This window comes from Montipora capricornis, chromosome 6 (assembly GCF_036669925.1).
Source record: "Montipora capricornis isolate CH-2021 chromosome 6, ASM3666992v2, whole genome shotgun sequence".
Lineage (NCBI taxonomy): Eukaryota > Metazoa > Cnidaria > Anthozoa > Scleractinia > Acroporidae > Montipora > Montipora capricornis.
The window spans coordinates 38,738,885-38,754,526 of record NC_090888.1 but is presented as its reverse complement, the minus strand read 5'-3'; the positions used below and the strand labels follow the sequence as shown (position 1 = coordinate 38,754,526).

Below are 15,642 nucleotides of genomic sequence, written 5' to 3'. Positions count from 1 at the left end.
ATCGCTCCACTTAATTATAAATTTTAAAAAGTTACAAAGTCATAAGACATAATTTGAGATAAAAAGCAAGGGGGTTTCGTGGTGAATTGAGTACCTGACATATACAGAATTTTAATTCTTCAGTTGTTTGTTTTCTTTGTTTGATGACTTTATTTGGGATTTCCTCTGAATGTTTTTTAGTTATGTTTAAAAATGGTAGGAATTTGCCCTTCCAGCACCGCTCTCATCATCATCATCATCATCTTTTAATATATAAACATAATTATTTATTATATAGATACTGATGAAATACCAGTATTTCTCCTTTTATTAAAAAAGCATATTTTCACCGCATGCAGTGAACATATCATTTTTATCTTTTGCATGTGAGAATAGAGATGTTGTCATGGTAACAAACACAATTAGCCAATAAAATGCGAGCTTCCTTTTCATTGTAAGATACTTTTGTGCTTTAATATAATTCTTCTTTACTACATTAACATTGTTATTGCAAAATTTTACATTATCATGATTTGTTTTTCATATCTTGCTTCATGTTACACAACATGCATGTTTTAGCAGTTGTTGACCACCTTTTCATCATTTCAAAAAAGAATAAAACAAGTTGTTTTAAATCTAGACATTTAATTAATATCTATATAATAAACAGAACATTACATGGCCGCTTGGTGATATGAATTTTATCTTCTCGTGCTGAAAGTATATATATCTCTCACCAGTGAGCGAAGCTCACTCGTGAGAGATACTTTCAGCACTCGAAGATAAAATTGGTATCCCTGCGCAGTTATGTAATATCCTTTATGTATAGTAATACACTGGCCTAATATCAAAAGTCATCTGTCTACCTTTAATGCTGGATGACTTAAGTTTACTGGCTTGTTTTTCAATGCCTTTTCTGTATATTGTCCTGTTTTCAACACAATAAAATTATTATGACCTTGTCTTTCTTCATAGTTGCGAACTACTCAAAAAGTAAATTGGTCAGAACGGATGTTAGAGAAATTCCATCTGCCAAACATTTTCAAGGATGATGTTCCTGGACAACCCAACGATTATTTCACCTGCACATTTCAAGCAAACAAGCTCAACAAGTTAGTGATTAAAATAATGTTATTGGTTATGAATTGTCTATAAGTAACTGTACATAACAAAAATTATTATGCAAAATACTCGCTTTTCTCTCACAGCAATATAAATACATCAAGAAGTCAAAAACTACAGCAGCTGCTGTAATAGTCGACTCCCCTCCATTGACTTCTGAAAGTGAGACTTGACAGATTTTACTCAGTTTAACGCCGGGGAATTTGAGGTTGTAAAATAAAATTAAAGACTTTTAATAGACAAGTACGGCATAATTATAGATTTAAAAATAGCATCTAAAAAGTATGTAAAATCTATGCCAGCTACTATACATGTATATATAATGGAGAAAATCGTTTGCTAAATAGGAAATGAAAAGAAATGCCTATTTTGGAGCTAAACATAATACTGGTATGTACATGTACAGTATGTAAACAAAACTGATAGTATTGAAATATCTATCAAGATTCTACACATTTTGTTTTGACATATACAACAAAGTAATATTATTACCTCCACATGGTTTTAAGAATGGTAGCAGTGTGCAAATAGAGTCAATTTTGTTGGCTATCCTGTGGCTAGTGGATTTTGTAATCAGCCTAGTGGATTCTGACTTTTACTTGCCCGATGGGCAAGTGAAGTGCTCTGTGGAAATTTTGATTTTGGGATTACTGTATGACATACTATTTACCTTTAAGGTAAATTTTTGTGAACCAAAAACCATTTTTTCAAGCTGATCTCACAAAGTGAAGACTGTTGAAAGAAGTATCTACAGTATCGCAAATTACATTTCGTGTCAGACAACTAATCCACTCAATCTTGAAGTATTAAACAGTTCGAATATTAAAATGTGCTAATTGAGAATTCTTTTACATAAAGCTAGTCTTGCTGAATCAACACTATCTTTCATTAGACAGATTTCAAATCACACGTTTACAGCAAATGCAAAGGGCAAATTTACCTTTAGTTTACCTTTTCGTCAGTACATGTACATGTAAATAGATCCAACAGAAAAATATCTTGCATTTACAACTGTATTCAAATATTGCCACATTTAATTGCACAAAAGGCAGATGTCAAATGTTTAAATTCGGAAAACGAGTTAAATGAAGTAGCTATAATTGGGTATTAAACTAATCCATGATTTAATTAATAATTGTTTAATTAAAACATGGGGTAAGAAGATGATAGCCACAGCGTACCTGAATGGCAAGCTTAGTGCTGACTTTCTTCGCACCCTGTGGTAGGGCATTTAATAAATACATTTAGACTATTTCATGTATTTCAAAACATAGCCATGCTGAAGAGACTCTGGGTTCCAAGCAACACAGAGCAAAAAGGCTTGCACATTGCACAAAATTGTCAAAATAGCATTGACAAAGACTTTTAAGTATGCTTGGTTCTACTAAGGGCTGGGACAATTCTTGGTAAAGAAAAATAGTTTTTTTAAAACGTGCAAGCAGGTAGAATTCTGCGAATCTTGCAATCTGACTGGCTCTGGGAGCAGGTGGAGTTTTTCATCTTGCCAGCCAACCCGGGCGAAATCCTAGCCCTGGTTGTGTGAGCTTGTATGATGAAGTGTTGCTTTTCAAATTAATAAATATAATTGAACAGAATCAACCGATCATTGCGATATTGTCTGTTATTTGAATATATACATGTAATAAGCATTGCAGACCTGAGCCTTGAGCAACAGTTCCCAGCCAGCACATCTTTGTAGGAAAAAAAAAATACAGTGTACAGGTTATTCACCAGCCTTCTTGGTCGGTCCATATAGGGAAAAATCTGTGATCTTGTCAGTTACAGTACAGCCCTCGACTGTGCTTGAGACCTCAGTCACAGTTTTTCACTACACGAACCTCCCGACTGGTGAATAACACATGTTTATTACACAACTAAAACAGTCCTAGGGCCAATAACTAAAATCAAGTGATCGCATTCCTTCATTTCTGGTCCCGCAAGGGCTGATATTCTCTCTGTATCAGACCAGGTATAGTCCCGAATGATCCCACTCTATTCAAAACTTTACAATATATTTCTCGCTCTTTCTCTCAAGTCATGATGGTGGACAGTACAAAATACAGTTCTCTTAAAAATAGTGTGAATAGCTGACACAAAGTAATACCCTGCTTCAGTCTTGAAATACTAACATTTCTCATGACTCTATTATAGTGGTAAGGCAGCTAAAATGTTGAAATCCTCGCCATCGGGAGAGAATTACACAGAAATAGTAGCAACAGCCTTGACAATGAAACTGACTACGAAGTCAACAATAATAGCCAACAGAGGAAATATTTCTGCGCAAAGGTCAACATTGAAGCACTTCAGCGTTTTTGTGCCAGCATAACCGAAACAAAAGAGCTAGAGGAACTGACATTGTCAGAACTTGAATTTTTCTCCCATAATTTCCAAAAACAAAATGGCAAAGAGTATTTAATAACTTCGGAAATTTCGATTATAAATTTCCAACAAAATACTTCAAAGGATTCACAAACCACAGGAGAGCGGACATCAAGAAACCCGAAGACTCGTACATTTTTTTTTCCTGGCAGTGAAGCACAAAAGAAAATTCAACGATGTCCATCAATATGTGGTACAAGGCTTTAACAGTGTACATCACTGAGTAAAAATCAACTTGAAATATTTTTATGTAGTCTAGGCAGATCAATTCCACATCCAACCACAACTCAGCAAGGTTTCCTTCAGTTTTTTTTTCCTCTGAAAAGTGCGGTCTCTGTGAGCTGTTCATCGAGCTCAAACTACTTTGAAGCTGTCTGTACTGGTGCAAATACTTCCTCCATCTCAGTTTGCACATTCCAAATCACAAAGGGCTGCTTAAACGGTGAACAAATTGGCTACAAAGCGACCAAGAAGAATCATCACCGAAACCGATGACAAAAATGAATTAAATTGGCACCACAATCACGTTCGATGTTTGCAGTGCCAACCATCACATTTTGTTAGCTACATGTACATGTTTTTAACAAACTTTCTTAACAAACTTTCTTCCTTTCTTCCTTTCTTCCTTCAGTGCTACAGTTTGACTTGTTTTCCATCAAATTTTCAAAGTGATATTGATGCTTCAAGTTGTTGATTTTGTGAGATACTTTCTTTGTAAATAAAAGCACTTTTCGTTGAATAAAGTTTAACCCTTTGACTTTCAAACCGCCCTAAACTCGTCAATAGGCCAACCCCTGGGAGTCAATGGGTTAATCACTCACTGAAAAACCATTAAGTTGCAGAGGTTTGACTTCTGTGAAAATTTAGAGTTGAGTGAAGTGGAACGCTGCGGGCTCTTTTGACGGGTAACAGTTCTGTCACCATTGACAGCGAAAGTTGTAGTAACAAATCTGATTAGTTGAATAAAGGCAATTCAAATTCCTTCCAGCATAAGACTGTAATGGCTTACTGGAAAATTAAGCCCTACATCGGAGATTTTTATTGCTTCAAGAACAGAGCCATTGAACGGACAAAAACTGTCACAGTGGCTGATTCAAGGCTGCGTTCACTAAAATATTTGCTGCACATTATTTCCCCTAAATCTTCAGGATAGGAATTTTCAGAAATTCTAAATACAGCTGGTTCCAGTCGTGTAATAAATCTCTTAGGCAGCGTTTACGTGAATGCGGTTTCACATTGATATGGTTTCATGACTTCAAAACCATGTCAAAATTGATGCGGTTTGGGAGTGTTTACACAGAACCATTTTTGCCAGAAAGTCATGATGGTGGTTTAAGTGAGTGGTGCACTATGTGCCAAATTTGCTATTTTGAATTGAACAATGCAAATTTCATGCCAAAATAGTAACCGTATTCAAATCAACCTGGCTGCATTGTTTATACGACAGAAAAGACCGAGGGCCGATATTCTCCCAGTACAGCCCTCGCGCTTGGGACTCAATAAGATATACATATAGTACTTTTTGTTCTGAGCCATTAATTTTTATGAAGATAGATTTATGTCTTGTCTGCAGATGAGGCCTTTGATGCGTAATAAGGTCTGCAGTCCATTGCCCCAAACCTAAGGGACATTCAATCTCCTTAACCCATTCATCCCCATTGATGAGTAAGTCATCTGGCATTAGTCAGAGTAAAATCTCTCTCACTTTCTGCAGGGAATGAATTAAAGGGGACTGTGATTTATTTGGTGGACCTAGATGTTGTTAACTTGAAATTTTCACCGTTAAATTGGCCCCCATTGAAGAGGGAAACCATCTTGTGTTAGACAGTAAAATCTATGCAAGTCTCACTCTCAGGAGGTAAATGAATTATTTTAAAAGGGGACCGTTTTTGATTGGACCTAACTTTATGATGTTGTTGATTGGCATGCGCGCCTTCGCCCTGATCCAATTAACCCCATTGACAACTGAAGTTATCTTGTGTAAGACAGTAAAATCTATTATACTCTCATTCTCAGGAGGGAAATTGGCTTAAAATCTTCTGCATTCATTTTGCATTTCTTGTGGAGGATCCAAGCTTTGTTATTTAATTTTTTAGGTTTATTGGCCATGAAGATTCAGAAACATACTTCACAGAAACAGAAAGAACAAGAGTGGTAAGAATTTTTAATCACCAAATCTATCTGCATTCTTAGGCAGAGTAAAGTATTGGGGCAGTATAATTGGGAACATTTTCTTTGCTGATGTTAACAATAATTATGACATGTGTCTGCTATGGCTATATTATACATATACATGGTATCCGAGAGGAATTGCGGTGATGCGGATCTGCATAATTCCCATAAATCCGCATCCTCCGCATAATTATGACATTTTCCGCATTATAACAGAAGAAATGCCTCACAAGCTGCTTTTATAATACCATTCTCACAAACATAAAAACCAAAGAGATCGACTGTTTTGAAATGCTTATTTTCCTGAACACTGAAGATCGATTGAAGAAAACACGCCATTTCGTTCGCAAGATGAAAGGTTTTGTCTTTTGAGCAGTTTTCACACATTTTTGCATCGGCAGTGAGCCTGGGCACTGTAGGCTGTTTTATAAATGACAAATACCCTGGGGTCGAAATTTAAAAAAAATATCCGGCAGCAATATTGCGACAAGACATATGAAAATTTATGTGCAAGTATATATATAGTCACAAATTAAATTGTATCATTATTTTGTAATCGTAGGGAAAATAGGAACACACAATACTTGTGTAAAAAAAAATGCTGAAAATGGTCAATAATCGACAGAATGGATCGCAGTCCAACCATATTACAATTTTGCTCCATATCTCACAATAGAAACAAAATAATTCTTATCGCTTTATTTATTTTAGCAAAAGTTGCGGCAAAATGCCAACTGCTAACCCTTTTATTTTATCAGTGAAAGCTGGTCGCAAATTGGCGACTCTTCCAGCTAGTTTAATGATTAAGAGAAATAATTCACAAACAGTCACTGTATGCGACTGTATTGGTCGCAATTTCGAGTCCTGATTTACCATAAGCATGAAAATACATTGAACAGGCCTAATTATTAGTTTAAATTATATTTTATTAATTGTTTAAATAATCTGATGTGATTTCCACATAATCAACCCATGTTTACGAGTAATATGGCCAAAAATTTCCGTATAATCTTTAAATTTGTCCGCATCCTATTAGAAGACCAGTACATAATTATGTAGACACATTCATTGCAATAAATATAATGATATTGTGACTTTCAGTGGTGAAACTCCCAATGTACTGTAAGGTACCTGTATAGAATAATTATCTTAAGTTTGTCTGGTACATGTTCACCTGGTAACCCACTGATTTTTTTTTAGGTTTACGAGATCATGGAAACTGCCCCATTTGGCAAGCGGCAAAAAGGCGAAATTGGTATGATGACATGCAGCTTAAATGCATTCACCAACTTGAAGTGAATAAATTGTGCTTCATTTTGTTGTCACTTTTGTGTGCATGTGTGACAAGTAAAGCATCCCAAAGATCTAGTATACAAACAATTAAGATTAAATTGTAGATTGTAATGGGCACTCATTCATGCATGCAAAGTTTACGCACATGGATGCTTTTCCTCATTCACCATAATTTATTTGTACTTGATCCCTAATTAATTACTGGACTAGAGTGTGCTAGCTGATATTAAAACCTTTTTGCACATTGAATAAAGTGACAATAGCCTCTTAAAGGCTTCCAGATTAATCTAACCTGCACTGTACATGTAGCCTCAGTCTGGATAGAATAAAATGCTGATTATGCACTTGACTGAGCTGTTGAATAATAAATTTGCCGTATTTTGTAGGTATCAATCGACTTGTTGAGGAAGGCGTTTTTACCGCTGGATATCCCCTTCATGTGGTGAGCTTTATGTCACATAATTAAACATGTGTAGGATCTACAATTGACCATGCAATACCAGTATTTTATAATGCCCTGCCACAGTATCTAATTAATTAATGAACTTGTGTGTATCGAAAAGAGGGTGCTATTGATTATTATGCCTGGCTCGAGCTACGGTGAACTTTTTGGGCATAATGTTCACCTATGGTACAGTAGTCCACCATCGCCAGTTGTTGAACAAATGTTTCAACACCACACCTTCCGACCAAGATCATAAACTCTTTAATTTATTGCCCCCTTGAAACGATCATCCTACATGTAGGTATAGCCCAGATGAGAAACAATCGCCCCTTAAACATCCTACATGTTCATACCAGTAGGGTGAAGAACACTTTTATACTTGCAATGGCAAGCCAGAGCTACATGTATGCCACCTTTTAATTAATTAATTTTGATATGCATGTTTTAAATTATGTTATATTTTAATCAGATTTGCAATATTTATAATTGTTACAAACCATTTTAATGTACATTGTACTGTAGTTTTTTTTGAAGAAATTTGTAATTGTTTTGTAAATAATTGCATTATTCAGCCTTTGGGCTAATATAAAACTATATAATACAACCTCTCTATCCATCCATCCATCTATCCACTCTCCCCATATCTTTTTGTGTCATCAGCAGAAGTTCTACATTAAAATTTTAGCAATCGCCATTTGAGAAATTATGTTATCATGATAAAAGGCATAATCAGTTGTTAGTCATTTACTATAGAGTTTTCTCCAATTAAGGGTCTGGCTGAATTACCAAAGGAATGGAAAGAAGGACCTGATGGACCAGAGGAGATCAAACTGAACAAAAGACAGATTCTTAAAGAATACTGGGCACGCTGGGGAAAATGGTACAAATATCAACCACTTGACCATATCAGGTTTGTTTAGTAAAATGTCAACATGTATATTTGTGCCCCCTTTTATTGTGACAGTAACTTCTGAAAGATACTGCCTAAGCTTGGTGTTTTTGGTTCATCTGGCCAGTCAGCATGACTGGACTTTTAATAACATCTGAGAGTTTCGTGCCTTGTTCTTGTCTAGAATATTCTTGCTCAGTTCTGGATTGCTTTTCTCTGATGACAATGTGATAATTATGTACATGTTGGATTTTGAATAAAATTAATTATCTTCCTTGCCATATGTATATGCAAAAAAAAATTTTGGGAGGGATTAAGTTGCTGAACAGTAAAGAAGAACAAGTTGAGCTTTAGAAATGTCAAACCAAGAAGGCTCATACATTGTATGGCGGGATAAATCAAAGAGCCAAATAAGGTAGTCATATGATGGGAAAAGAAATGCTCTCCTCCCAGGCTCTGCCCAGTATAATTTTGCCTACCAGCATTAATGTCTATTTTATTCTAAAGTATAATTTTAAAAAAATGAATATCAAACACTGAAGTCTTATCTAACCTTTCTTCTCAGAGAATACTTTGGAGAGAAAATTGGAATTTATTTTGCTTGGCTTGGTAAGGCATAAAATTAATTGCTTTTTTGAGTTACACTGTAAATGCAATTAGTTGGTATTAAAATCCCAATAAATCCAATTTACTTAGAAACATAACTCCCTTTTTTTCACTTTTTTTACTGTAAGTTACTGTGTATCAGATTGACTTGGTATTTCCAACAATGAAAAATTAATAAATGATGCTTAATTTTTGCTCCCAGTTCTGTTACTCCAACGATAATTTTTCAAACTGCAATGAAAGAGAAGTTTCAAGGTTGCAACGTTGTTGACTTTGTTCTTTGAATGTTGGTGTTAAGGTCAATACACTGCTTGGCTTCTTATGCCGTCGTTTGTTGGCCTGCTTGTTTTCCTGTATGGAGTCATAACTATGAATGGACCAGACAACAGACCTGCGTGAGTATTCATCAACTGTAGCCTGAATGGCAGTTGTACTTGCTTTCAGTGTGACAGTGCATGCAGGCATTCTCACCCAATATTAAATGTATCGAAAATAAAGTTGCAATTCCTTCAATGTTACTTTCAGGCTTGATGTGTGTGACAGTCCACCATTAACTTACAAGATGTGTCCCTTGTGCGATGAGTCTCTTGGTTGCCATTTTATTGATCTGAAGAACAGTTGCATGCTTGGAAAGGTTTGTAACACTGCAAGATTAAGTATCTTGGGATTTCATCTTGCATCTCAGAACTTACATGTACATGACATTGTATAAAGCATGCCACATTTTTGAAACACAGACGGCAGCTGGAAGATAATATTTCAGTTGCCAGTACAGTAGTGTCTCCCAGATTATCATGCAATTACTGGTAATAGAGACAAGATACTACATGTACAAGTGGCAATTTAAATGTGGTTACAGCTGTAAGTTAAAAGGGAAAACAGTTCACTTTTAGTAATTGCTGTCCACGTCTCAAAAAACGTTGCATACTTAAAAGCTAGATCTATTTTAACTGTGTTATTATGATTATTCACTTTATTAGTCACAACAATTTTTTACATGTACATTAATTGTTAAAAAAGAAGATGTTTCTTGGAAGTTTTTTTTTTAAACGTGCAACTGAACTGACCAATGGAATATTGACTAGTAAGTAAAATATTATTAATTGCATTCCAATTAGTTACTTTGCTACATGTAACTACACTGTAGGCATTTTAATTAATGGAGGAGACCGCTTAACCCAGTGACACCTCAAACGTCCTAGGATGCCCCATTGTCACTCCCAGGGGGTCAGTGAATTACATGTAATTGAGTCTATCAAGCTCTTAACCTCTGACAACTCAGAACATATGCTGCAAAAAAGTGAATTAGTGCTATTAAAAAAAATTGTAATTTAATAAAGATATCACATGGTATGGCCTTTAATTCATGCACTACATGTACATTTGAGACTCAGTGCTCACCCTCCTGTGCCAGAGTTGAGCATGAAGCAAGTCTGACTGTAGTCCCCCATCTTGTCTGCCATGTACATGACTATTAAATTATTTTACAATTTCACCTGGAAAAGTTAGTATGTTACCAGAGCTTCCCTTAATAATAATTATTCTCAGTCTTATTTTTTGAAGAATGATATAATTATAAAAAAAAAATCTGTTTACGAGCCAAGTGGCCCATCAGAGCTGGAGCTTATCCCGGTTTCTGTGGCATGAAGCGACTAGGAGTTTTTTTTTTACTCCCCCCTGGATGGGATGCCAGTCCATCGCAGGGTTACCCCCAGCATTTTTCCGGTTTCCCATTTATACACCTGGGTGGAGAGAAACACTGTGGGAGTAAAGTGTCGTGCCCAAGAACACAGCACAATGTCCCCGGCCAGGACCCGAACCCGGACCACTCGATACAGAGTCGAGCACACTAACCATGAGGCCACTGCGCCTCCCACATGATATAATTATAGCTAACCAGATTTTTAGCTACACATACATGTACAAAGATACAACTGAGTATTGCACCTATCCTGGCATTTTGCAGCAGGATACAAAATTATTTGTATGTACTGTGCATGTAGAATTTCACATGCACAATTTATGTTACCATTTATGTTACCATTTTCAATTTATGTTACCAGTTGAGAAGACATTAATTTTCAGTTGCATTCCTTGGAGAATGAGATATAGTGTGTGCTCGATTGACCCGACCTATTCCGGAATAAGAATACATGGAATGATGATTTAAAATGGTATTTCTGGTGTTTTGAAGCAACAAGGATAATAAAGATATGTTTAAAATATCATTTTAGCAGGTGTAAAAGCGAAGGATTTCTAAGTTCTATTCCATGTATTCCTATTCCGGAATATGGTCAATCGAATGCACCCATAGTTAACAACATTAGTCGCAAGTGGAGGTCAGGTGCCCAAAACAACCCTACGGTTGGCCAGGAACCCAACCCCTGCAGGATGGAACCACCCCCATGGCCAGCAGTATCCACAACCCAGCCATGAGCCCCTATCCCGACAAAGTGATTTAAACAAATTACAATAAGACAACACCAACATGGGCACTAGTCACACTGAAAGACATTCAGTGGAAGCTGATCAAAATACACTAAAGTAAAAATAATAAGAGCAATAATAATAATGTTAATAATAATAATAATAATAATAATAATAATAATAATAATAACAATAACAATAATAATACTAATAATAATAATAATGAAAACCACTGAAAGAAAGGAATGAAAAAAAAATTGACAAATAAAAATTAATGAGCGGAGATGGCTGCAAACATGCCAGACTAAAACAATCCCCAACTACCAAGATATATAGGAGGGTCCGAGGGAGGGGGAATGCAATTCCAAACAAATCAGCAACTAAACGCTCTGCTAGCCGCATAGTAAAATACCGCCAAGCTGCATGTGTGGTGAGTAGACTGCTGACAATTGCTTAAGGACCGACGTTAGCAACCGGAGCTGCTGATTGCATGCACTGCAGATAGGGGTGTAATAGGATTGAAAAGGCTTGGAGAAACAACACAACGCTAAGATTACAACGCAGTGCAACACAACGCTAAGACACAACGCAATGCTAAACAACAACGCCACCAGGTATAACGTTAGCTCCTCATTGTTAACTGGGTTAAATTGTATTTAACTGCATCTAACCAGAAAGCTACACATACAAATTTAAGGTAGTATTGCACCTACTGTACAAGTAACCTGATGCAATGAAGCAGGATACCAAATTCGTCCCTCTTGAAAAAAGGGCAGTGCAGGGATTGCATTTGCTGATATTAAAGAAGTAAGGGTGTTATGAAACAAGCAGGAATTCAAGCCTGAACAAGAGATTGAAAGCTCTGTTTTCTGATTTCCTCCATTTACTTTGCAGATTTCATACTTGTTTGACAATGCAGCCACTGTCTTCTTTGCAGTTTTTGTATCCTTTTGGGGTGAGTTTTTAATAATTTATTATTGTTGCAACACAGATTAGAGCCATGTTTTCATTAAGCTTGGCTATATTTTTATTGTCCCTAGTATAAAATTCTCAAGAGAGAGAGAGAGAGAGAGAGAGAGAGAGATCTGTAAAAAAAAAAAACTAATAATTGTTCACCCTTTGATCTTAATTTAACTACAGTACCATTGGTTTGGTTTTGCATTTTTACAGCATTTTAGTGATTGGTCACATTCTGAGCCTATCAGAGGCAAAGAGACGGTCAGTTGTAATTGACTGCAGCCTGCATCATGACTTGCATTTTTCCTCCTATAATTACTTTGTTCTAAGTTTGGCTCATTCAATCTGTGTGCAGGTTATTGGTCAAACTGCCAAATAATGAATTGTCTAGATCAAGAACTCAAATGTACATAATAAAAGACACTGTATTTACAGTGTATGGTTACTGTTACGTAGTGCTTTCGGAGCTTTGCTGCTTCAACACAACTCTATATTAAACTTTAAGTACTGTTTTCTTTTGACTGATGTTGGGCTATTATAAGCAATAGTGAATGTGTGATTCTACAACAAACAGTACTAAAATTCTCAACTGAGCTACTGTATCAAGCAAGTAATGGAAACTGGCCTATATTTTTGTGTATTTGCATCACAGTTTATTGCTGGTTGAGGTAGTAAGGCCATGTACAGTACAGGTAATTTGGTGTTTCCCAGAAGACAACTACTCTAATTTCATTTGAAATTATTGCTTGTGATTGCCATCAAATATTAAGTAATAAGGTAGCGAACTGTTATAAAGCTGGAAGAAGGTAATCTTCATGGTCTTATGACAAGCAGCAGCAGCTGCCTGCCATTTCCTGTAATGCCACAAACTTGAGGCTTAGGAATCTCTCTACTGTGGAACTGCATAATAATTTGTTCGATACCCTGTGGCAATCCATCAATTTCTTTCCTTTGTTTTTTTTTTTTTATCAAGCTCTGTTTGCTGTTCTGTTTGTTGTCTTTTAGCTGTGTTTTTCTTAGAGTTTTGGAAGAGAAAGGAAGTCACCCTGGCTTATCACTGGGATGTACTGGAGTATGAAGAAGAGGAGGTACAGTGGTCAAAAGTTTTATTTAGGAGTCATTTTGTTTGAGCTGAGGCACCCTTTTCTTTAGTTTCTCAATGATAAATGAGTTTGAAATCAAATGCTATACAAGTCATCACAATGGAGTATGTCGCACTATTTGTGGTCCCTTGCTTAATGTCACAAATCCATACTGTGGGATATGGTTTTTTTTTTTTTGGGGGGGGGGGGGGAGTGGGTGTTTGCATAAAAAAAGGAACATCCAGTTGGGTGAAGCCTGGCACAGTCCATGTCACGGGGTAAAATAATTAAATTGTTTCAATTCAAAGAACCTTCTGATCAATCAAACTGCATTTTGTTGATACAAAGTCATGTAAAAGAAGCAAATGGATGAGCAAGACATAAAAACCCCAGATTTTATTTGTCATGAGTAAGAAGCCAACTATTGAATGGATTTAAGAAAAAATGATCATCACCTTTTGAAAGAAATTTATGCAGTTCCCACTTCAGAGTCCTTACAACCACAGTTCAAATGTATATTGTACATCTTTCATAGAATCCATTCACTCTTCTAAGGGAGTTTTTGAACAAACTTGCAACTGACTACCAGTAGCCCCAGATTGCTGTTTGGCTCAGATGGTAGATAGAGCAGTGTAGTGCAATCTCACACCTGGATTTTTTCAGTTTTGCAATTGCTAAAATTTGCTTCAATAATTGTTGTGATGATCCTTAATTTTCACCAGTCCTATAGAGTCATTACAGTCACAGTTCAAAATGACAATTGTGTCTTTTGTGTAACTAACCCAAACCAACTATTGCAAGGGTACTCAGCACAATTAATTTATTATCAAGGTTTTACAGTTCAACAAGCATTTTGAGCATACAGTAGTTAGAATATTGGGCTTAATTATCGTAATACTTAAATACGGAATGTAAAGGATTGTTTCTTATCAGATCCTTAAATCGTCTTTTTGGGTAGGAACGGCCACGGCCTACATTTGCAGCTTTAGCACCCACAGTAGAACGAAACCCAGTGACAGGAATACTGGAGCCTCACTTCCCTGATGAAAAGAGACAACCTCGAATCTTTTCAGGAATAGCTATTGTTATCACTATGGTAAGATATATGGACAACTTTGTATGTATCTGAGCCACTGCTGAAATGATAAATGTCAATACAAATTAATAGCCAATCAGATCAGAAGTATCATTCCTGCTGTTGTCTGCATGCAGGAGAAGATTGCCTAGAAAAAGAAAAAGAAAAAGAAAAAACAGAACAAGTAAAATTGCATTTACCAATTCTGAGTGTGGGAAAAATGGCATTTGTATCATGTGGATGTCTTTGACAGTGGGATATTTTACCCAGTCTGAGCCTAATTTAGCTGCTTGGAAAACTTACGGTACCTATTCATGTCTACCTGCTCAGTCCCACAAAAGAAAAGAAAACAACAAAGACGTTTTACTTTTGTGGCCATGCAAATCATTCCCTGATGAAAATCTTTTGATCTTCAAGGATGAAGGTATTGAGAAAGATCTTCGAGAATCCGCTAAAATCCGTGTCAAGATCCTTGAAGATCCTGATTTTCTTGCCAGGATCTTGAAAGATCTTTAAGTATCCTTTGGTTATCTTGACAAGATCTGTAAGTATCTTTTCTGGAATTTTCAGGGATCTTTGTAGATATTGTCAAGAACCGTGACACTTACATGTATGTCCTGCCTCACGAAGCAGTTTGCTCAGCTCGTTCCTCACCGTGTGCAGCACGCTTAAGAATACAATTTTTTTCACTTTCAAAAAAGGGAAGTGTAAAACCCAGCTACAGTACGTTGTGCTTTATCTGGGATAATACTCAATCAATGCCAACACTGTTGATAAGTTTTAAGGAGCAAGGGTCAGGCACAGTCGGTTATTGCTTGGCCTTGGTGGAAGAGGTTCTGAGTTCGATTGCCGGATCTCACATCCAGTGAGGCAGAGATGCCAACAGATACAGAACAGCAGAGCGTTTTGGGAATTCTCTCATAAAACGTGTTTGATTGGGCAAACAGCCAATTCTAAAAAGACAATGTGATTTTATAATGGCTTAATGGGACAGTTCATATGAAAGCTGTTTTAACCACTACTCAATTTCCTTGTGATCATTAGTTAAACACAAAACAATAATGTTTGGATGAAATGAAGCTCAATTCCTTTACAGTAAAAAAGGCCATTACTTTTCTTTGTGTGAGGGTTCAAACATGACCACTGTGACTGAACTATTTTTTCTTACTTCGTTGTTAAGTAAATTTTTAAAGTTAAATTGGTTGTAAGAAGATTT

At 36.2% G+C, this 15,642-nt stretch overlaps 1 protein-coding gene across 2 annotated transcripts in view; it reads left to right on the top strand.

Annotated features, from left to right (window-relative positions):
- Positions 1 to 15,642, top strand: part of LOC138052073 (anoctamin-7-like) — a 47,409-nt gene that overhangs the window by 14,919 nt on the left and 16,848 nt on the right. For both annotated transcript variants that reach the window (XM_068898434.1, XM_068898433.1), the window contains 11 exons: positions 955 to 1,091; positions 5,577 to 5,634; positions 6,853 to 6,907; positions 7,332 to 7,387; positions 8,161 to 8,300; positions 8,845 to 8,888; positions 9,184 to 9,280; positions 9,411 to 9,519; positions 12,207 to 12,267; positions 13,275 to 13,357; positions 14,310 to 14,447. In XM_068898434.1, coding sequence (XP_068754535.1) covers positions 955 to 1,091; positions 5,577 to 5,634; positions 6,853 to 6,907; positions 7,332 to 7,387; positions 8,161 to 8,300; positions 8,845 to 8,888; positions 9,184 to 9,280; positions 9,411 to 9,519; positions 12,207 to 12,267; positions 13,275 to 13,357; positions 14,310 to 14,447 — 978 coding nt within the window. The remainder of the gene's footprint in view (positions 1 to 954; positions 1,092 to 5,576; positions 5,635 to 6,852; positions 6,908 to 7,331; positions 7,388 to 8,160; positions 8,301 to 8,844; positions 8,889 to 9,183; positions 9,281 to 9,410; positions 9,520 to 12,206; positions 12,268 to 13,274; positions 13,358 to 14,309; positions 14,448 to 15,642) is intronic.